Source organism: Amblyomma maculatum, chromosome 7 (genome assembly GCF_055883805.1).
Source record: "Amblyomma maculatum isolate TAMU_Amacu chromosome 7, ASM5588380v1, whole genome shotgun sequence".
Lineage (NCBI taxonomy): Eukaryota > Metazoa > Arthropoda > Arachnida > Ixodida > Ixodidae > Amblyomma > Amblyomma maculatum.
Genome location: NC_139350.1, coordinates 58636592 through 58658225, shown reverse-complemented (window position 1 = coordinate 58658225; position 21634 = coordinate 58636592). Strand labels below are relative to the sequence as shown.

Genomic DNA, 21634 nt, shown 5'->3' with positions numbered 1-21634 from the left:
TCACTTTAATCAATTCATTCAATACCACGCGTCTAAAGGCATCATCATTAAGCAATTTATTGTTAAATTTCCATAACTCCCAGCTAAATGCATTGCTTCGTTTTTTGGTGCCGAATAAGCACTGCACAAAACAGTGATCCGTGAATGTCATAGGCCCAACTCGGTATTCATTGCATGAAGGAATCAAATCCAGCGACGCGTAAATTCTGTCCAGACGCGCGTGGCTAGAACCTTGGAAGTGCTTGTACTGAACGGTACGCGGCCCTTCCAAGCAATCAGCCACATCCTCCATATTCCATTCGCTTATTAACTGGCATAACACTTCAGTGCTCTTGTCTCTGAATCCGCGTGTGCTGGTTTTGTCTCGAGCATTCAGTACACAGTTAAAATCGCCCAGCAATACTACCTGCCTTTCCGTATTTAACTGCTGCATAACATTCTCGAAAAACACTGTTCTTTCCTCCACACAGTTAGGAGCGTACACACAAATAATGCGCCACTCAACACCACTGTATACACAATCAGCCACTACACACCGTCCAGAAGAGCATGATGAGTAGCCCTTTACAACCAGACCAGGCAGCTTTTTGACAAACAATACACACCCGGCCGATGTCCCAACTGCGTGGCTAACAATGGCGTAAAATCTAGCCGTGAAACGTCGCACCATGCTCCCGGTCTCTTCCTCCCCGTCAACCTTAGCTTCTTGCACGGCAAGCACGTCAGTATCGTGGTCAATTAAGAGCCGATGCATCTGGCTCTGCTTCTTTTTGCCTGCCACTCCCCTGACATTTAACGTGGCTACTCTTAAGGTGGTTTCGGGCGCCATTTTCATCAAGGGTGAAGAGACCGAAAGCATGGTGCTTACCTTTCCTGTCTAGCGCGTTGCTAGACGCCGTCGTTTGATCCATCCCCGTCCGGTGCGAGCGGCTGACACGGCAGCGGGGGCACTTTATCCGCTACCCGTCTCTCTGATGAAATGTTTGGCCGCGGACGTAGCGTGGACCGCCGGGATTGCCCCGTTTTTGCTGGTGGCTCGTCGACGCTGGGGGCTGACGCCTGGTTACCTTCGGGTTCGGAATGTGTGTGGGATCGCTTGGCTGGGGCTGGGACGCCTGGCTTACGAACACCGCTGGTGTCCGACTGCTCCTCCCCATTATCCTGTTCCATACCCTTTCCCGGCTCAGGTGACGTGCCTTCCTCATTGCTAGGGAGCTCAGGTTTCGAGTCTGCTCTCCCCACATCTCTCGCAGCATTGCTGTTTTCTGCTGAGTCCACCGACGAATCTGTCTCCCGTGTCTGCGTTCTGACTTCTCCGGCACCTTTCGCCGCCTCCTCCGCCTCGACTACGTCCATGGTGAGCTCCGCCGACCGTTCCGTAGTTCCATGTCCCGCGGCCGAAGCGTACGAAAGCACACAGGCAGCCTCGTCATGTCCGTAGCGTCTACACTTTGGACAACGCGGTACCTTACATTCTCGTCGAACATGACCGGTACCGCGGCAGCGCAGGCACTGCATCGCTCGCCCAGGCACCACGACAAGGGCCAGCTCTCCGGCCACTCGCAGCTGGTGAGGTAAGTCATCGACCTTAATGCCGGGTTTCAATTTCAGGAGCACAGTCCTCGTGGTGGACCCCTTCTCCCTGACGCCTTGAACTCTCCACCTCTCCCGGGTCACCTCGGTCACCTTCCCAAAAGCCGTAAAAGCCGTCCGGATGTCGTCGTCTGCCACACCGTACAACATCCAGTGAAGTCGCAGCTTCACCTGTTGGTCCTCGGGAGCGATGATGAGGCAACGGCGTCCCTTAACTTCGAGCTCCTTGAAAGCCGCCAATTTCTTCGTTGCTTCTGTGCTGCTTAAAGTGACCGCCCAAACATGGTTGATCTGATACGCCCCCAACGCCACAACGTCGGGGAGCGCACCAGCGTTGGCAAGGGCGTCGCGGAAATCCTCGACCCTGTATGGCCTGACTCGCACATCGCCGTGCAAAAAAAGCGTGTTAAAAACAACGCGTCCGGTGGGCAAAGTTGGCAGAATAATCTGATACTCGCTATCTTCCATGTCGTCGATCCTGTTTGCGCGGCTGGAAAGGGCCGCTATCGCCGCTCCGCTGGAGCACATGATTCTGCGACCGTTCACTACGGTGGCCGGAAGTAGAATGTAACGCGCTAGCCGATTGCGCCACGGAGGCCGGGTCGGGGGATGTGCCAAGAGGAAAGCTTCTCTAGCTAACAACACACTCGGAAAGCTTCAAATGGCTAGGGCGTTTAATGTTTCATGAAGCATTTATTTTATTAATTGCACGAGAATACAGCACCCAAGCAAAATGTCAATTAGTGGGTTTCTCTACAATAACCAAACTTGTTTTGCTGCTTAGTGACAAACTGCACTACAGCTAGAACCAAAAATATGCCACCACCGGGAGGACTCGAACCTCCAACCTTTCGGTTAACAGCCGAACGCGCTAGCCGATTGCGCCACGGAGGCCGGGTCGGGGGATGTGCCAAGAGGAAAGCTTCTCTAGCTAACAACACACTCGGAAAGCTTCAAATGGCTAGGGCGTTTAATGTTTCATGAAGCATTTATTTTATTAATTGCACGAGAATACAGCACCCAAGCAAAATGTCAATTAGTGGGTTTCTCTACAATAACCAAACTTGTTTTGCTGCTTAGTGACAAACTACACTACAGCTAGAACCAAAAATACGCCGCCACCGGGAGGACTCGAACCTCCAACCTTTCGGTTAACAGCCGAACGCGCTAGCCGATTGCGCCACGGAGGCCGGGTCGGGGGATGTGCCAAGAGGAAAGCTTCTCTAGCTAACAACACACTCGGAAAGCTTCAAATGGCTAGGGCGTTTAATGTTTCATGAAGCATTTATTTTATTAATTGCACGAGAATACAGCACCCAAGCAAAATGTCAATTAGTGGGTTTCTCTACAATAACCAAACTTGTTTTGCTGCTTAGTGACAAACTACACTACAGCTAGAACCAAAAATATGCCGCCACCGGGAGGACTCGAACCTCCAACCTTTCGGTTAACAGCCGAACGCGCTAGCCGATTGCGCCACGGAGGCCGGGTCGGGGGATGTGCCAAGAGGAAAGCTTCTCTAGCTAACAACACACTCGGAAAGCTTCAAATGGCTAGGGCGTTTAATGTTTCATGAAGCATTTATTTTATTAATTGCACGAGAATACAGCACCCAAGCAAAATGTCAATTAGTGGGTTTCTCTACAATAACCAAACTTGTTTTGCTGCTTAGTGACAAACTACACTACAGCTAGAACCAAAAATATGCCGCCACCGGGAGGACTCGAACCTCCAACCTTTCGGTTAACAGCCGAACGCGCTAGCCGATTGCGCTTTTTTTTTTTTCTTTATTGCCTGACTTTGACACAAATACACCGCACTGGAACTCAGAACAACATGAACAAAGGAATAATATATGTACACAAAACTAGTTCGCGTTGCCTAACCCCCACTGAGGGGCAGGCATTGTCATGTTAAAATTCCTTGAGCACCGTCAAAGGTTCCAGCTTTGAGAGCCACTCAGGAGCACATGGTTGCAATTTAAGCACTTCGAGCCATCGCTGCACACTTTCGCGGAAATACATGCGGGCTGGCCGTGCATCTGGATCGCAGTGATAACCAGCCATTCGTGCGCGCCATATACTGTGGAGGCCCATTAACATAACCTGGTCTAACGGCATATCATCATGTTTATCCAATGGTAAATACCTAATGCCATGGGAATCAAGTGGCAACTGCTTTTTTATTGTCCTTTGCAGAACATCCCACAAATATACCCCCTCCCAGCAATGCAAAAACACGTGATCTATTGTCTCTGGCTGTTTGCAGATGAGACATTGGGCCCCCCACGGTAGGAACATACCCTTTTCCTCCATAAATGATTTTACACACAAAGTACCGGTATGTAGCATAAAGAAAAACGTTTTAGCTCCCGTAGCAACTTGCATTTTCTTTACGCGTTTTAATACATTACTTCCTGCGCCTCCATAGTATAAAGCTCGGTACAAGGGCACCGGGAACACCATTTCACAAACATCCTTGTATAACGTTCTCCTGTTAACATTACTTAAATACTCTTTCGAAAAACGTGCGCTTACGAATTTCGCGCTCACAACAATTTCCCTAAAAAATCCAAAAACAGAGCCCGGCATACATTGAGTATAAACTACGAAATCAGGCAACGCTCGACCAAGTCTTTGTTGACACACTGTGCGCAGGAATGGATCACTGGCATCCCTAAAAAACATAAACCGGTTGACAATCTGTCGCACAAACAAATGACCCAGACCAAGCCCCCCATGCTTCACCTGCCGGAACAAATTTGTCCGACTGCACCTCTCCCAACTCGAGGCCCAAACAAACACCGCAAAAACTCGATGCAATTTTTGCACATTTACACGGGAGCAATGCAACACTTGCATTACATACCATAACTTACTAATTAAAAACAGGTTGCAAACTGCGGCTCTTGCAAATATTGATAATTGAGCGCTTTTCCATTTCTCCGCTTTTTCACGGGTTTCTCTGACCTGCTCTAGCCAGTATGGCTCGCTTTCCTTGTAGAATTCCAAGGGCACACCCAAGTACTTTGCAGGCGTTGTAACCCACGACACATTAGCGAAAGTGTCGGGGGTCAGCTGCCATTCTCCGTGCCAAAATCCCAGGCACTTACCCCAGTTAACTTTACTCCCTGTGACCTTGCTAAAATGTTTTACCACATCCACTGTCCTCTTTATACTCTCCTTATTTACACAAAAAACCGCAACGTCGTCTGCGTAAGCCAGCAATTTGACTTCTGACTCCTGCAGTCGAAAACCATCAATGTCATTGTTTTGTAGGATGCTTAAACACAATGTTTCAATATAAATGCCGAACAAAAGAGGGCTGAGGGGGCAACCTTGGCGCACCGAACGTCGTACGTTGATGGGGGCCCCCAGTGACTTATTGACAATTAATCTCGTAGTGCAGTTACGGTACGCCAAGGCCACTCCCTCTCGAATAACAGAGCCGACATTAACATAGTCTAATATACTGATCAGAATAGTATGTGCCACACAATCAAAAGCTTTCTCCAAGTCCAACTGCAGTAACGCAACACATGCATGAGTTGCATCGCAGCATTCAAGCACACTTCGCGCTTTGTGAATGTTCTGAAAGATAGATCGCCCTTTGATACCGCACGTTTGGTGAGGGCCCACTAGTTCGCATATAACCGTTTGTAGTCTGCCAGCAAGTACCTTCATATAAATCTTGTAATCAACGTTTGTCAGAGCTATGGGCCTGTAAGACGACAACTGCCTAAGCTTATCTGGTTGGTCACTTTTCGGAATAAGTACTGTGTGCGACGATCCGAAAGACGCAGGCAGTGCCTTCAGTTCATACGCTTCATTAAATAAGGCACACAACAAAGGAGATAGCTGTCCCTTGAACGCTTTATAAAAAGCCGCACTCAGGCCATCAGGCCCGGGTGATTTCCCTGGGTTTAAATTTTCTATTGCCTGCTGCACTTCTTGTTCGCTTATTGGCCGCTCCAGTCTTTCTTTTTGTTCGTCATCAATTTTTGGCATCGCGTCAAGAAAGGATTCTTTAAAACGGTCCAAATTAACCTCTCGGGATGAAAATAGCTCTTCATAATACTCCCGGAAAGCTTTCGCGATTCCTTCGTTATCGGTTTCTGTGCGTCCTGCCCAATCTACCTCTGCCACGTGATTTCGCCTTGCGTTTGCTTTTTCTATTCCCAACGATCTTTTTGTCGGCGTCTCATCCATGGCCAATTTTTCCGCTCTCGCACGCACCAGTGCTCCGCGATAACGGTCTTCGTCATTCAGTTGAAGTCTTTGTTTTATTTTTCTAACGTCGTCCATGTATAACCCTGGCGTGTTACACTCCAGGGCTAACAATTTATCTAGCAAAGATCTTAAATGCATTTCGTTTTGTTTTTCTTGAAACCGTATGCATCTGGCTTTTTCTATAGCTTTGATTTTAATTTGTTGCTTACAGAGTTCCCATTCTTGACCCAGTTCGTGGGTGTCCTCCTGACAAATCTTACCAATTTCTTCTTCTACTAGTCTCGTGAATTGCTCGTCATTCAGCAGTTTATTATTTAACTTCCACAATTCCCAATTAAAACCGCTACCTCCCTTTCTTGTTCCAATTGTACACTGAACCATGCAGTGATCTGAGTACGTTACCGCCAAAACATAATACTCCTGGCATTTTGGGGCCAGTTCTGCGGACACATAAATCCTGTCAAGGTGGGCGTGGCTAGCACCCTGAAAATGAGTATACTGAACCCGTCGCTCGCTCGTGAGACACTCTGCAACGTCTTCGAGTGCAAACTCGTCAATCAAGCGCGAAAGTACCTCTGTGCTACGATCCCTAAATGTACGGTGGCTAGTTTTGTCACCGGAGCTCAGTACACAATTGAAATCTCCCAGAAAGACAAGTTGCTTATCCGTGTTTAAATACCCTTCAACAAAATCAAACAAAGCAGCCCTCTCATCAACTACCGTAAGTGCATATATACAAACAGCACGCCACTCAGCCGAGCAAAAACTAAAATCGAGGACCACACCCCGACCCGACTGTAAAGAAGCATGCGACTGCACTACAAGACCCGGCAACTTCTTCACAAACAGGACGCATCCAGCAGAAGTACCGACTGCATGGCTGACAACTGCGTAAAACCGCGACGTGAAACGTTGCACCATGCCCTCGGTCTCTTGTTCACCCTCGACTTTTGTCTCTTGAACTCCAAGTATATCGATGTCATTTTCATTTAAAAGGCGCAGGACTTGGCTCTGCTTCCTTTTCGCTGCTAGACCTCTCACGTTAAGGGTCGCAATCTTTAGTGACAGTTCATAAGCCATTTTCTTAGAGTGAAAAGAGGCCAAGAGCATGGTGCTTACCTCTCACGTCTAGCATGGCGCTAGACGGTTTCGTTGACGCCAGAGCCATGAGGTTGGACTGGCAGACCTTGTGACAGGGGCGGCTTTTCGGCAGCTCTCCTGTCCGTCGAGACATTCGGTCTTGGTTTGAAGGTCGCCCTCCTCCCTATTGGCGTTTTTATCGGCGGCTCGTCGTTGCTAGCTGTTTCTGCCTTGCTTGTCTCACTTGTGCTCTCGTCGTGGGCACGCTTCGCAGGGCCTTGGACGTTGGTCGCTCGGCCGCTGCTCTTTTCAAGGGTTTCCTGTCGGCCCGCAGACTCCGGAATTTCAGTTTTTGAGCTCTCGGCTTCGCTTACCCTTTCTTCCTCTGACGGTCCGTTGTTCGGTAGCGTGACTTCCTTGTCTGGCCTACTGATTATCTCGTCACCGCCCCCCGGGGGCACTAACATGCCTGTAGTTGCTGTTTGCTCTTCAGCTTCTCCGACCCCCTTTGCGGCCTCTTCTGTCTCTGCGACATCCATTTGGTGCTCCGTCATGTCCGCCCTCGCTGTCGGTGCAGTGGCCACTGCATACGTCCGTACGCAATCTTCCTCGGAGTGGCCAAAACGCTTACATGTCGAACACCGCGGAATTTTACATTCCCGGCGCACATGACCGGTCCCGCGGCAGCGCAGGCACTGCATTGGCCGCCCAGGCACCACAACAAGGGCCAACTCCCCTGCAACTCTTATCTGATGAGGTAGGTCGTCTATCTTCATCCCTGGCTTCAACATCAGGAGTACGGCTCTCGTTGTTGAGCCCTTTTCGTGAACGCCCTGGACGCGCCACCGCTCACGGGTAACTTCGGTCACCTCACCGAAAGCCCCAAAAGCAGTTCTGATATCCTCATCCGCCACGCCATGCAACATCCAGTGGAGCCGTAGCTTCACCTGTTGATCCTCCGGGTCAATGATGATACACCGTCGGCCTTTCACTAGAAGCTCCTTGAAGGCTAGCAGCCGCTTGGTTGCTTCAGAGCTGCTCAAGGTCACCGCCCAGACATGGTTTATTTGGTAGGCCCCCAAGGCCACCACGTCTGGGAGCGTACCAGTCTTGGCCAGGGCGTCCCGGAAATCTTCAACCCTGAAGGGTCGCACTCGTACGTCGCCGTGCAAAAAAACTGTGTTGAAAACAACACGTCCGGTGGGCAGATGCGGCAAAATGAGCTGATATTCCTTATCATCGTTTGCGTTAACCCTGTTACCGCGGCCAGCCTGGGCCGCAATCGCCGCTCCGCCGGAGCTCATGATTCACCGTCCGTACACGCAGGTGGCCGGAAGTAGCATGCGCTAACCGATTGCGCCACGGAGGCCGAGTTCGGGGGATGTGCCAAGAGGAAAGCTTCTCTAGCTAACAACACACTCGGAAAGCTTCAAATGGCTAGGGCGTTTAATGTTTCATGAAGCATTTATTTTATTAATTGCACGAGAATACAGCACCCAAGCAAAATGTCAATTAGTGGGTTTCTCTAAAATAACCAAACTTGTTTTGCTGCTTAGTGACAAACTACACTACAGCTAGAACCAAAAATATGCCGCCACCGGGAGGACTCGAACCTCCAACCTTTCGGTTAACAGCCGAACGCGCTAGCCGATTGCGCCACGGAGGCCGGGTCGGGGGATGTGCCAAGAGGAAAGCTTCTCTAGCTAACAACACACTCGGAAAGCTTCAAATGGCTAGGGCGTTTAATGTTTCATGAAGCATTTATTTTATTAATTGCACGAGAATACAGCACCCAAGCAAAATGTCAATTAGTGGGTTTCTCTACAATAACCAAACTTGTTTTGCTGCTTAGTGACAAACTGCACTACAGCTAGAACCAAAAATATGCCGCCCCCGGGAGGAGCCGAACCTCCAACATTTCGGTTAACAGCCGAACGCGCTAGCCGATTGCGCCACGGAGGCCGGGTCGGGGGATGTGCCAAGAGGAAAGCTTCTCTAGCTAACAACACACTCGGAAAGCTTCAAATGGCTAGGGCGTTTAATGTTTCATGAAGCATTTATTTTATTAATTGCACGAGAATACAGCACCCAAGCAAAATGTCAATTAGTGGGTTTCTCTACAATAACCAAACTTGTTTTGCTGCTTAGTGACAAACTGCACTACAGCTAGAACCAAAAATATGCCACCACCGGGAGGACTCGGACCTCCAACCTTTCGGTTAACAGCCGAACGCGCTAGCCGATTGCGCCACGGAGGCCGGGTCGGGGGATGTGCCAAGAGGAAAGCTTCTCTAGCTAACAACACACTCGGAAAGCTTCAAATGGCTAGGACGTTTAATGTTTCATGAAGCATTTATTTTATTAATTGCACGAGAATACAGCACCCAAGCAAAATGTCAATTAGTGGGTTTCTCTACAATAACCAAACTTGTTTTGCTGCTTAGTGACAAACTGCACCACAGCTAGAACCAAAAATATGCCACCACCGGGAGGACTCGAACCTCCAACCTTTCGGTTAACAGCCGAACGCGCTAGCCGATTGCGCCACGGAGGCCGGGTCGGGGGATGTGCCAAGAGGAAAGCTTCTCTAGCTAACAACACACTCGGAAAGCTTCAAATGGCTAGGGCGTTTAATGTTTCATGAAGCATTTATTTTATTAATTGCACGAGAATACAGCACCCAAGCAAAATGTCAATTAGTGGGTTTCTCTACAATAACCAAACTTGTTTTGCTGCTTAGTGACAAACTGCACTACAGCTAGAACCAAAAATATGCCGCCACCGGGAGGAGTCGAACCTCCAACATTTCGGTTAACAGCCGAACGCGCTAGCCGATTGCGCCACGGAGGCCGGGTTGGGGGATGTGCCAAGAGGAAAGCTTCTCTAGCTAACAACACACTCGGAAAGCTTCAAATGGCTAGGGCGTTTAATGTTTCATGAAGCATTTATTTTATTAATTGCACGAGAATACAGCACCCAAGCAAAATGTCAATTAGTGGGTTTCTCTACAATAACCAAACTTGTTTTGCTGCTTAGTGACAAACTGCACTACAGCTAGAACCAAAAATATGCCGCCACCGGGAGGACTCGAACCTCCAACCTTTCGGTTAACAGCCGAACGCGCTAGCCGATTGCGCCACGGAGGCCGGGTCGGGGGATGTGCCAAGAGGAAAGCTTCTCTAGCTAACAACACACTCGGAAAGCTTCAAATGGCTAGGGCGTTTAATGTTTCATGAAGCATTTATTTTATTAATTGCACGAGAATACAGCACCCAAGCAAAATGTCAATTAGTGGGTTTCTCTACAATAACCAAACTTGTTTTGCTGCTTAGTGACAAACTACACTACAGCTAGAACCAAAAATATGCCGCCACCGGGAGGACTCGAACCTCCAACCTTTCGGTTAACAGCCGAACGCGCTAGCCGATTGCGCCACGGAGGCCGGGTCGGGGGATGTGCCAAGAGGAAAGCTTCTCTAGCTAACAACACACTCGGAAAGCTTCAAATGGCTAGGGCGTTTAATGTTTCATGAAGCATTTATTTTATTAATTGCACGAGAATACAGCACCCAAGCAAAATGTCAATTAGTGGGTTTCTCTACAATAACCAAACTTGTTTTGCTGCTTAGTGACAAACTGCACTACAGCTAGAACCAAAAATATGCCGCCACCGGGAGGACTCGAACCTCCAACCTTTCGGTTAACAGCCGAACGCGCTAGCCGATTGCGCCACGGAGGCCGGGTCGGGGGATGTGCCAAGAGGAAAGCTTCTCTAGCTAACAACACACTCGGAAAGCTTCAAATGGCTAGGGCGTTTAATGTTTCATGAAGCATTTATTTTATTAATTGCACGAGAATACAGCACCCAAGCAAAATGTCAATTAGTGGGTTTCTCTACAATAACCAAACTTGTTTTGCTGCTTAGTGACAAACTACACTACAGCTAGAACCAAAAATATGCCGCCACCGGGAGGACTCGAACCTCCAACCTTTCGGTTAACAGCCGAACGCGCTAGCCGATTGCGCCACGGAGGCCGGGTCGGGGGATGTGCCAAGAGGAAAGCTTCTCTAGCTAACAACACACTCGGAAAGCTTCAAATGGCTAGGGCGTTTAATGTTTCATGAAGCATTTATTTTATTAATTGCACGAGAATACAGCACCCAAGCAAAATGTCAATTAGTGGGTTTCTCTACAATAACCAAACTTGTTTTGCTGCTTAGTGACAAACTGCACTACAGCTAGAACCAAAAATATGCCGCCACCGGGAGGAGTCGAACCTCCAACATTTCGGTTAACAGCCGAACGCGCTAGCCGATTGCGCCACGGAGGCCGGGTCGGGGGATGTGCCAAGAGGAAAGCTTCTCTAGCTAACATTTTTTTTCCTTTATTGCCGCTCCTCGGCTTTCACAAATCAAAGACAAAAAAAATGTATGTACACAGTTATACAAGAAGCGAAATCCAAGAGAGGACCAGGCTTTGTCACATTAATATTCTCTGAGTGTTGTCAAAGGCTCTAGCCTTGAGAGCCTCTCAGGGACAGGATTCCGTATCTTCTGTATTTCTACAAACTTGCAGATGCTCTCTCGAAAATATATACGCGCTGGACGCGCTTCGGGGTCACAGTAGTACCCGGCCATACGAGAGCGCCATATACTGTGGAGGCCCACCAGCATGACTAAATCGAACGGGATCCCACCCTCGTTTTTTGTTGGCAAGTACCTAATTCCGTGTGAATGCAACGGGAGCTGTTTCTTCATGGTCCTCTGTAGCACGTCCCAAAAATAAACCCCTTCCCAACAGTGCAAAAAAACATAGTCTATGGTCTCCGGTTGCTTGCAGATTAAGCAGTTTGGTCCCCACGGTAGAAACATCTCTTTTTCCTCCAAAAAAGATTTGACGGGTAAAGTTCCAGTGTGCACTTTAAAGAAAAAACTCTTGACTTCCGGCGATACATTCATTTTTTTAACCCTTTGCAACAGATTACCGCCGGGGCCTCCACAGTACAAGGCCCTGTACAACGGCACCGGAAAGATAACATCGCACAAATCTCTGTACAACGTTTTCCTTGTTACGCTGCTCAAATATTCCTTTGAAAACCGAGTAGTTAAGAATCTGACGCTGGTTACTATCTCTCGGAAATAACCAAGAATGCCTCCTGTCATGCATTTTGTTGCAACTACATACTCTGGCAAGGCTCGCCCTAGCCTTACTTGGCACACTGTGCGCAGGAAAGGATCTTCAACATAACGGAAAAACAAAAATCTGTTTACCAGTTGCCTCGCAAATAAGTATCCCAGCCCTAGGCCTCCGTCTTTGACCCGTCTGAACAAGTTTGTCCGCATGCACCTTTCCCAGCTAGAGGCCCATACAAAAACCGCAAAAATTCGATGTACCTTTTGTATGTTAATTCGCGAGCAGTGGAGCACTTGCATCACATACCACAGTTTACTAATAAAAAACAGGTTACACACAGTGGCTCTTGCAAACACGGATAAATGAGTACATTTCCACTTTTCTGCTTTTTCTTGTGTCTCTTGTGCCTGCCCCTTCCAATACTGTTCAGTATCTCAGTAAAATTCCAACGGGACTCCAAGGTACTTTACAGGGGTCGTACACCAAGTTACATCCGAAAGTGTGAGGAGTATCCGGCCATTCTCCGTGCAAGAACCCCACGCACTTTCCCCAGTTCACCTTGCTTCCCGTGACCAAACTAAATCTTTTAACACCTTCTACCGCACTGCTAATGCTATCCTTTGTGACACAGAAAATTGCTACATCATCTGCATATGCTAGGACTTTCACTTCCGCTTCATGCAGCCGAAAACCATGAACAGCATTACTCTGTATTATGTGCAAGCACAAAGTTTCAACATACATACAAAACAAGAGTGGACTGAGGGGGCAACCCTGACGCACCGAACGTTCCACGTTAATGGGGGCCCCCAACGATTTATTAACAATTAACTTTGTAGTGCCGTGTCGGTACGCCATGGCCACACCCTCAGTGATAATAGAACCTACATTGATATGATCTAAGATAGAAAACAAAATCTCATGAGCAACACAGTCAAACGCTTTTTCAAGATCTAGCTGGAGAATTGCTACCGGTACCCCAGTGACGTCGCTACACTCCAGCACACACCTTGCCTTATGAATATTGTAAGCAATAGACCTGTTCTTTATGCCACATGTTTGATGAGGGCCAACAATTTCTTTAATAACGCTCTGAAGCCTCGCCGCCAACACTTTCATGAATATTTTATAATCGACGTTCGTTAGTGAGATCGGCCTATATGCAGTAACCTGTCTGAGTTTTATAGGATCATCTGTTTTAGGGATGAGGACGGTATGGGCCGCACCGTAAGACGGGGGCAACTCCTTACGATCATAGGCATCATTGAACAGCAAAGTCAAAAGTGGGGTTTATTCCGTTTTAAACGCTTTGTAAAAAGCTGCACTTAACCCATCTGGGCCAGGAGACTTTCCCGAGTTCAAGTTCTCTATTGCTCGTTCAACTTCTTTTTCACTAATTCGCCTCTCCAAGCTTTCCTTTCGGGATTCATCGAGCCTAGGCATAGCGCCGAGAAACTCGCCTTTAAATCTGTGCACGTCAACTTCATGTTGTGCGAACAACGCCTGATAGTAATCAAAGAAAGCATGATGGATGCGATCGCTATCGGTCACTACCCCACCCGCTCCTTCGATCTCCTGAATTTCGTTGCGTCGAGCGTGCGCTTTTTCCATTCCTAAAGCCCGCTTAGTGGGCGTCTCCCCTGCAACCAATTCTTCCGCTCTCGCCCTCACTATCGCCCCTCGATATCGGTCTTCCTCGATAAGTTCAAGCTTTTGCTTTGTTTTCTTAATATCTTCCTTACCTATGCCGGGCGTTTTACATTCCTGCGCCAACAATTTTTCAAGTATATCTCTCAGCTGTTTTTCCTGTAATCTTTCCTGGTGCTTTAGCAAAGTAGACCGCTCAATGGCCTTCATCTTAAATTCTTCTTTGGCTAGTACCCACTGGAGCCCAATTTCGTTTTGACACTAATTTACTATTTTGGTAATTTTTTCCGTCACATACTCAGTGAAAATTTGGTCTTTTAGCAGTTTACAATTTAATTTCCACAGCTCCCATGAAAATCCACTGGCTCGCTTCCTTTTGCCTAGAGTGCATATCACTGCACAGTGATCTGAAAAGGCCACTGGTAAAACTCGGTATTTTTGACACTTTGGTATTAAGTCCAGTGACATGTAAATCCTGTCGAGGCGAGCATGACTAATACCTTGAAAGTGGGTGTATTGCACACTACGTTCACCGTCTAAACACTCTGCCACATCATCTAATGCATATTCATCTATCAGTCGTGACAATAAGTCTGTACTTCTGTCCCTGAAGGCTCGGGTGCTGCTTTTATCGCGAGCCGCCAGAACACAATTGAAATCGCCCATGAGCACTATCTGTTTCTCACTAGTGCAGTAATATTTAAGGCTCTCAAAAAAGGAACACCTATCCTCCAATTCATTAGGTGCATAAACACAGATAACCCGCCATTCTATATTCTCAAAATCGAAATCACAAATCACGTATCGCCCTGCCTCTCCGGAAGCATAAGTCTGCACGTTAAGTCCAGGCAACTTTTTTACAAGAAGGACGCACCCGGCAGAAGTTCCGACTGCATGGCTCACAACGGCATAATACTTCGACGTGAAGCGCTGCACCATGCTCCCGGTCTCTTCCTCTCCCTCGACTTTGGTCTCTTGAACGGCTAGCACATCGATGTCTCTGTCCGTTATAAGGCGCAACACCTGGCTCTGCTTTTTCTTCGTTGCTAACCCTCTAACATTAAGCGTCCCGAATGTCAGAGCAGGGGTTGGATCCATTTTAATATAGAGTGAAGAGACCGAGAGCATTTGCGCTCACCTTTCGCGTCTAGCACCCGGCTAGACGCCTTTGTTTCCGCCGCAGCCCTCCGTTGCGGCTGCATGGTCTTGCAGCGGCGGTGGCTTATCGCTGGTCCGCTTGTCCCCCAGAAAGTTCGACTTCGGTCTGAGAGAGGACCACCGGGACTGGACCGTTTTCGTAGGCGGCTCCTCAACGCTTGACGCTGTTGTTTTGTCTTCTCCATCACCAGACTGGGCGTGAGGCCGTTTGGCCGAGACATTGCCCGCACGAACATTGCACTGTTGCTGTTGCTCCTCGCTGCTCGTCGAGGCCATCATCGCGGGTTCCGTAGCTGCCAAAAAGCTATCTTCCTTCTCCTCAGTATCAGCCCAGGCCGCTGCCGAGTCTTTTTCTTCAGGTTGCCTCTCTGCCTCACTTGACACGTTTGTGTTTCTGCTAGAAGTCCCAGAAAAGACAGTCGCCGCTTCCGGCTTGCCTACTTCCTCGACTCCTTTCGCCGCTTCCTCCGCCTCTGATACGTCCATCTGGTGTTCGGCTATCTCCTCCCTCGATGCGAGCTCCGTGGCCACCGCACATGTACGGACACACTCACTGTCGACGTGGCCGTAACGCCTGCATTTCGAACACCGGGGCACCTTGCATTCACGTCTAACGTGACCGCTACCACGGCAGCGCAGGCACTGCATAGGCCGCCCAGGCACCACAACAAGGGCCAACTCACCGGCGACTCGCAGCTGGTGAGGTAGGTCATCGGTCTTAATACCGGGTTTCAGTTTCAGGAGAACTGTTCTCGTTGTTGACCCCTTCTCTTTGACGCCTTGGACGAGCCACCTCTCCCGGGTCACCTCGGTTACGTTACCGAAAGCAGCAAAGGCCGTCCGGATGTCGTCGTCGGCCACACCGTGCAACATCCAGGGCAGCCGCAGCTTCACCTGTTGGTCCTCTGGGTCGATGATGGTGCAGCGACGTCCCTTTACTTCTACTTGTTTCAACGCAGCCAGCTTCTTCGTTGCTTCAGCGCTGCTGAGCGTGACAGCCCAAACGTGGTTAATCTGGTACGCCCCCAACGCCACAACATCGGGGAGCGTACCAACGTTGGCGAGGGCATCGCGAAAATCTTCCACTTTGTACGGCCTATTGCGCACGTCGCCGTGCAAAAACACGGTGTTTAAAACAACACGTCCTGTAGGCAGCGTCGGCAAAATCAACTCATAGTCCTTATCATCCGTATCAAGATTAATGTTTCCGCGGCCGGCAAGGGCCGCTGTCACCGCTCCGCTGGAGCTCATGATTCTGCGACCGTCCCGCTCGGTGGCCGGAAGTAGAATGCTTCTCTAGCTAACAACACACTCGGAAAGCTTCAAATGGCTAGGACGTTTATATTTCATGAAGCATTTTTTTTATTAATTGCACGAGAATACAGCAACCAAGCAAAATGTCAATTAGTGTGTTTCTCTGCAATAACCAAACTTGTTTTGCTGCTCAGTGACAAACTACACTACAGCTAGAACCAATCCCAACAATCCAGGAATACGTGTTCTATGGTTTCAGTTTTCTTACATAGGTAATAGTTAGTTGTCCAGGGTACAAAAAGACCTTTTTCATGAAGCCATGTTTTTACTGATAAAGTGTTAGTATGAAGTTTAAAGAAAAGGATTTGACCGAGGGTAACACCGGCATTCTCTTCACTCTGTGCAAAACATCTCCTCCTGGGCCTCCACATAATGGCAAACGGTAAAGTGGAACCGGAATCATTGCATCCAATAAATCTGAGTACAATTTTTTCCGCGTAACATCACTCAAGTACTGCATCGAAAATCGCGCATGCAGCATCCCGTATGCAAGTACCACTTCGCGTAGGTACCCTCTCACAGCCCCACCCATAGCATGACAAGAGCCTACCACATATCCTGGAAGGAGTCTACACAGTCGGAGTTGCACAACTGTGCGCAGGAACATGTCATTTTGATTTCGCAGAAACATAAATCGGGAGACAACTTGCCTCAAAAACAAATGTGCAAGGCCTAGCCCACCTTTTTTTGCAGACAGGAACAAGTTTGTCCGACTGGTTCTTTCCCACGTCGATGCCCAAATAAAAGCGGCGAAAACACGGTGCAATTTTTGAATGCTGATCCGAGAGGCACTGAGCACATTCATGACATACGATATTTTTGCAGTGAGAAATAAATTGCACACGGTAGCCCGCGAAAATACAGATAATTGCCTTCCTTGCCACGCATCAGCCTTTTGTTTTGCATTTAAAGTTTCATCTCTCCAATACGAATCAGGGTCCCGGTATGCTTGGAGAGGTACACCTAGATACATTGTAGGAATCGTTGACCACTGCAGTCGAGAGTAGTACTCTGGCGTGTCGTCCCAACTGCCATGCCAGAAGCCATAGCTCTTTTCCCAGTTCATTAACGCCCCCGTAGACTGACAATATTTGTGGACTACATTTGTGGCTTCACAGATGCTATCTTTATCGGAACAGAAAACCGCAATATCATCGGCATAGGCCAATATTTTAACATGCGCTGACTGTAGCCTGAAGCCCGTTACGCTCTCAATATTTCGGATAGCCAAGCAAAGAGGCTCAAGGTAGAGTGCAAACAACAGGGGCGACATGGGACAGCCCTGCCTAACTGACGACCGAACTTGCAGGCTTTCGGTCAGTTCTCCGTTCACTATAATTCGCGTTGTGCAGTTGGCATACGCCATTCTGACGCCGTCTGTTATTCAATCCTTAACATTGGAGTGATCCATTATGGCAAACACCACATCGTGCGACACCCGGTCAAATGCTTTTGCGAGATCCAGTTGAATCATTGCCACACGGTCACCAAGTGCGTCACAACATTCTAGTACGCTTCGCGCTACGTGAATGTTCGTGGCGATGCTCCGTCCCTTTATACCACAAGTCTGATGCGTGCCAACCAGCTTTGTTATCACACATTGCAGTCGTCTTGCCAACACTTTCATGAATATTTTATAATCAACGTTGGTGAGGCTTATCGCGCGATAAGACCCCACCTACAAACGCTTTTCCGGCTCCTCAGTTTTCGGAATCAGTGTGATATGAGAAGTTCTGAAGGACAGTGGAACACGGTTTTGCTCATAAGCTTCATTGATAACCTTCAGGAGGATGTGAGCAATCGTTGGCTTAAACATTTTATAAAAGGACGCCCCTAATCCGTCAGGGTCGGGTGCTTTACCAGTTGGCAGAGCGATCTATTGCGTCCTCTATTTCTTCGACGCAAATTGACATTTCTAGTCGCTCCTTTTCTTCATCATCAAGCTTAGGCATTAGAGGCAAAAATTCTGATTCAAAATCCTCTACCATTTTTCGCGGGTGACCAAGTAGGTCTTTGAAATGACCGGCAATTACATGTTTGATAACACTGCCGTCCGACGAAACATCATTCCCGCTTCGTATTTTCCGTATTTCCTTACGGCTCGCGTATCGCTTTTCGTCCGATAAAGCGCGCTTTGTAGGCGCTTCAGCGGCCCACAGCTTCTCAGACCGTGCGCGAATAACCGCTGCTCTGTACGTATCTGTATCTAATCTTTCCAACTGTATCTTGATGCTCCTTAGTTCTTTGGAAAATGTACAGGCGCGGTCAAAAATACGCGGCCCGCGGCTGCGATCGGCGGAGCGGCTGCGAGCCGCTTCGCGGCGCTTGCGCCAGTGCTGCGAGGGTATGCACTGTGACGACAGATTTCTCCCTCGCTCTCGAGCGTACACATTACACAGTTGATAAAGTTCAAGTGCGACGTTCACCTATTTCGCAGTTGAACGTCGCACTTGAACTTTATCAGCCATGTGATGTGTCCGCTCGAGCGCAAGGGAGAAATCTTTCGTCACAGTGCATACCCTCGCAGCACTGGCGCGAGCGCCGCGAAGCGGCTCGCAGCCGCTCCGCCGATCGGAGCCGTGGGCCGCGTATTTTTGACCGCGCCTGTACCTGGTTGAGCGCATTCTATACCAGTAAGGAATTCTAGTTGCTCACACAGGTGTTTTTCGTTTTGTTTCTGTTCATATCGCAATTTACTACTTTTTTTCAATTGCCTTCAGTTTTACTGCCTGTTTAAATTCTTCCCAGCCCACAGCAACACTTATCGGCTGATCTGCGAGAAACTTTTTTAGCTCCTTCTCAACGTCCTTAACATAACCCTCGTCCTCCAACAGTTTCGTGTTGAGTTTCCATAGGTCCCAATTAAAGCTGTTTTTGCTTTGATTTCTGCCGAAGTTTGCAATAACTAGACAGTGAACACTAAAGCACACTGGTCTAACCTCATACGATGTACACAGCGGCACTAATTCAAGCGATACATACAACCGATCAAGTCGTGCGTGGCTACTGCCTTGAAAATGAGTGAATTGCAGTTGAGTAGCATTTGCAAACACACTTCCAACATCTTCCAAGTTGTGACCGTGAATAACTGAATTCAGGATCTCCGCACTCTTATCCTTCGCTGTCAAGCGTTCTACACGGTCTTCAGCGCGACAAACACAGTTGAAATCTCCCAACAAAACTATGACCTTTTCACAATCTAGGTACGTCTGGAAACGTTCAAAAAACATTATTCTCTCGGAAGCTATATTAGGTGCATACACACACATAACTCTGAAGTTTACATCGTAATGTGAAAAATCTACAATCAGAAGCCGGCCACTTTGACACGAAAACAGCGACTACACATTTATACCAACATTGTTACGTATGAAAAGGGCACAGCCGCCAGAGGCACTAACTGAATGACACACACAAACGTCGAAATGCAGTCGGAAAGCGGACACCATTCGATCTGTCGTTTCTTGGCTATCAGTTTTGGTTTCTTGAACAGCTACTACATGCAGATCGTTCTCAATGAAAAGGCGGTTAAGCTGGCACTGTCGCCTTCTTGCTCCGAGGCCCCGTACGTTTATTGTAGCTACACGTAGCGCTTCAGGGAGGTTGATTGCCATGTCGAAGAAAGGAAAGGACCCTGTCTCATGGTGTCTACATAAACGACAAACCCCGGAACCCCATGCCACCTCTGTATGGCATGAACTACACAGAACTACGGAGGCGGTTTACCCGCCTGCCGTGATTCTACAGGAATGTTCGGACGCGGCTTCAAGGTCGAACGCCTCATACCTGATGTTTTAGTCGGCGGCTCGTCTCCGCCACTGGCACCAAGTTGGGGCACATTCGCAGCGAGTTGCTCGTGCGGCCGCTTTCCGACCGTTTGGCTGACCGCTGTACCGAGAACGTCCATGGGCTGGGTGTCGCTAACCACAGAGTCAGATAATGTCACAGCCGCACCATTCGGCACGACGGCGACGGCCGATGCAGACTCTGGGGAAGACTTCTCGGGCGTTGCGCCAGCGACAGGTTGACACTCCAGTTGATCCGTCTGTGGGGCGCCCACCGTGGTCTCTTGCAGCGACGATACATTAGCCGCTCTCGATGCCTCCTCCGCGTCGACTTCATCCATGAGCAGTTCGGCAGCGTCTACGCTGCTCACGGGCCCGGCGACGCTGGCGTACGTCCGAGAACACTGGGTCTCGTCATGTCCGAAGCGACGGCAGAAACCGCACCGTGGAATGCGGCAGTCGCGCCGAATGTGGCCCGTGCCTCGACACCGCAGACATAGGGGAGCCCTGCCCGCAACGACCACAAGGGTCAGCTCTCCAGCGACGTTCACCTGGTGGGGCAGGTCGTCCAGCTTCACGCCGGCATTCAACTTCAACGTCACCAGCCTCGTGGTCGAACCCTTATCCGCCACACCCTGTGCGCGCCACCGCTCCTTAGATATGTCGGTCACTTTGCCGAACGGCGCGAAAGCGAGTCGCACGTCCTCGTCCGGTACGCTGAGCAGCAGCCAATGTAGCTTCATTCGGATGTCTCGGTTCGCCGGGTCAATCACGAGGCATCGAGCAGCTTTCACTTTCAGCTCACCCATTTCCACAATCTTCTTTACGCCCACGTCGTCCTTAAAGGCCCAAACGTGGCTCATGCGGTACGCCCCGAGGGCGATAACTTCCGGCAGGAGCGATAGGGGAGCGAGCGCATCCCGGAAATCTTCCACCCGGTATGGGCGGACCCTGATGTCTCCGTGCAAGAAAACAGTGTTTAGAACGAATCGTCCTGTAGGCAAACTAGGCAATACGGCCTGGTATTCTTCACCCGATGCAAAAACCCTGTCACCGCGGCTCGACATGGCCGCTGTAGCCGCTCCAACGGAGCTCGTCATAACACGTCCGTCACGCTCGGTGGCCGGAAGTGGCACTCCCGCGCTAACCGATTGCGCCACGGAGGCCGGGACGGAGGGCAATGCCAAGAAGAAAGCTTCTCTAGCTAACAACACCCTCGGGCAGCTTAAAATGGCTGGGGCGTTTAGAGTTTCATGAAGCATTTTTTTTTTATTTATTGCACGAGAATACAGCAACAAAGCAAAATATCAATTGGTGTGTTTCTCTCAATCAACCAAACTTGTTTTGCTGTTCAGGGACAAACTACACTACAGCTAGAACCAAAAAATGCCGCCACCGGGAGGACTCGAACCTCCAACCTTTCGGTTAACAGCCGAACGCGCTAACCGATTGCGCCACGGAGGCCTTTTTTTTTTCTCTCTTTATTGCCGGCTGTCATACACATAACCAAGGTTGACACACAAATTGAACTGAACACTCCAGCTCGTGATGTTCACATACATATGACACAGGTAAAAAAGCCGTTGACCCTATTGGGGTTGCCGTTGTCGAGTTAAAATTCTCTCAACTCTACCAATGGTTCAACTTTCACCACCCATGCTGGGACTGCACTCATCGCTTTGTGCGTTTCAACAA

The 21634-nt window shown here is 49.0% G+C and overlaps 2 protein-coding genes and 10 non-coding genes across 12 annotated transcripts; all 12 read right to left on the bottom strand.

Annotated features, from left to right (window-relative positions):
• Positions 1 to 2413: 2413 nt before the first annotated feature.
• Positions 2414 to 2487, bottom strand: TRNAN-GUU (transfer RNA asparagine (anticodon GUU)). The gene has a single exon. It is a non-coding gene; the product is annotated as a tRNA-Asn (tRNA).
• Positions 2488 to 2709: 222 nt separating this feature from the next.
• Positions 2710 to 2783, bottom strand: TRNAN-GUU (transfer RNA asparagine (anticodon GUU)). Its single transcript has one exon. It is a non-coding gene; the product is annotated as a tRNA-Asn (tRNA).
• A 222-nt stretch (positions 2784 to 3005) lies between these two features.
• TRNAN-GUU (transfer RNA asparagine (anticodon GUU)) lies at positions 3006 to 3079 on the bottom strand. The gene has a single exon. It is a non-coding gene; the product is annotated as a tRNA-Asn (tRNA).
• Positions 3080 to 8494: 5415 nt separating this feature from the next.
• On the bottom strand, positions 8495 to 8568 carry TRNAN-GUU (transfer RNA asparagine (anticodon GUU)). Its single transcript has one exon. It is a non-coding gene; the product is annotated as a tRNA-Asn (tRNA).
• An 814-nt stretch (positions 8569 to 9382) lies between these two features.
• Positions 9383 to 9456, bottom strand: TRNAN-GUU (transfer RNA asparagine (anticodon GUU)). Its single transcript has one exon. It is a non-coding gene; the product is annotated as a tRNA-Asn (tRNA).
• Positions 9457 to 9974: 518 nt separating this feature from the next.
• TRNAN-GUU (transfer RNA asparagine (anticodon GUU)) lies at positions 9975 to 10048 on the bottom strand. Its single transcript has one exon. It is a non-coding gene; the product is annotated as a tRNA-Asn (tRNA).
• Positions 10049 to 10270: 222 nt separating this feature from the next.
• TRNAN-GUU (transfer RNA asparagine (anticodon GUU)) lies at positions 10271 to 10344 on the bottom strand. The gene has a single exon. It is a non-coding gene; the product is annotated as a tRNA-Asn (tRNA).
• A 222-nt stretch (positions 10345 to 10566) lies between these two features.
• TRNAN-GUU (transfer RNA asparagine (anticodon GUU)) lies at positions 10567 to 10640 on the bottom strand. The gene has a single exon. It is a non-coding gene; the product is annotated as a tRNA-Asn (tRNA).
• A 222-nt stretch (positions 10641 to 10862) lies between these two features.
• On the bottom strand, positions 10863 to 10936 carry TRNAN-GUU (transfer RNA asparagine (anticodon GUU)). The gene has a single exon. It is a non-coding gene; the product is annotated as a tRNA-Asn (tRNA).
• A 450-nt stretch (positions 10937 to 11386) lies between these two features.
• Positions 11387 to 12447, bottom strand: LOC146183349 (uncharacterized). Its single transcript, XM_084608712.1, has one exon. It carries the CDS (start codon positions 12332 to 12334, stop codon positions 11387 to 11389), a length of 948 nt encoding a protein of 315 aa, XP_084464838.1. The 5' UTR covers positions 12335 to 12447.
• A 7416-nt stretch (positions 12448 to 19863) lies between these two features.
• On the bottom strand, positions 19864 to 21051 carry LOC146183348 (uncharacterized). Its single transcript, XM_084608711.1, has one exon. The coding sequence runs from the start codon at positions 21037 to 21039 to the stop codon at positions 19864 to 19866; it is 1176 nt and encodes a 391-aa protein (XP_084464837.1). The 5' UTR covers positions 21040 to 21051.
• Positions 21052 to 21329: 278 nt separating this feature from the next.
• Positions 21330 to 21403, bottom strand: TRNAN-GUU (transfer RNA asparagine (anticodon GUU)). Its single transcript has one exon. It is a non-coding gene; the product is annotated as a tRNA-Asn (tRNA).
• Positions 21404 to 21634: the final 231 nt, after the last annotated feature.

What these genes read in the sequence shown, in the direction of transcription:
- LOC146183349 (XM_084608712.1), bottom strand. Translation starts at nt 12,334, where the DNA reads ATGCAAGTGCTCCACTGCTCGCGAATTAACATACAAAAGGTACATCGA.
- LOC146183348 (XM_084608711.1), bottom strand. Translation starts at nt 21,039, where the DNA reads ATGACGAGCTCCGTTGGAGCGGCTACAGCGGCCATGTCGAGCCGCGGT.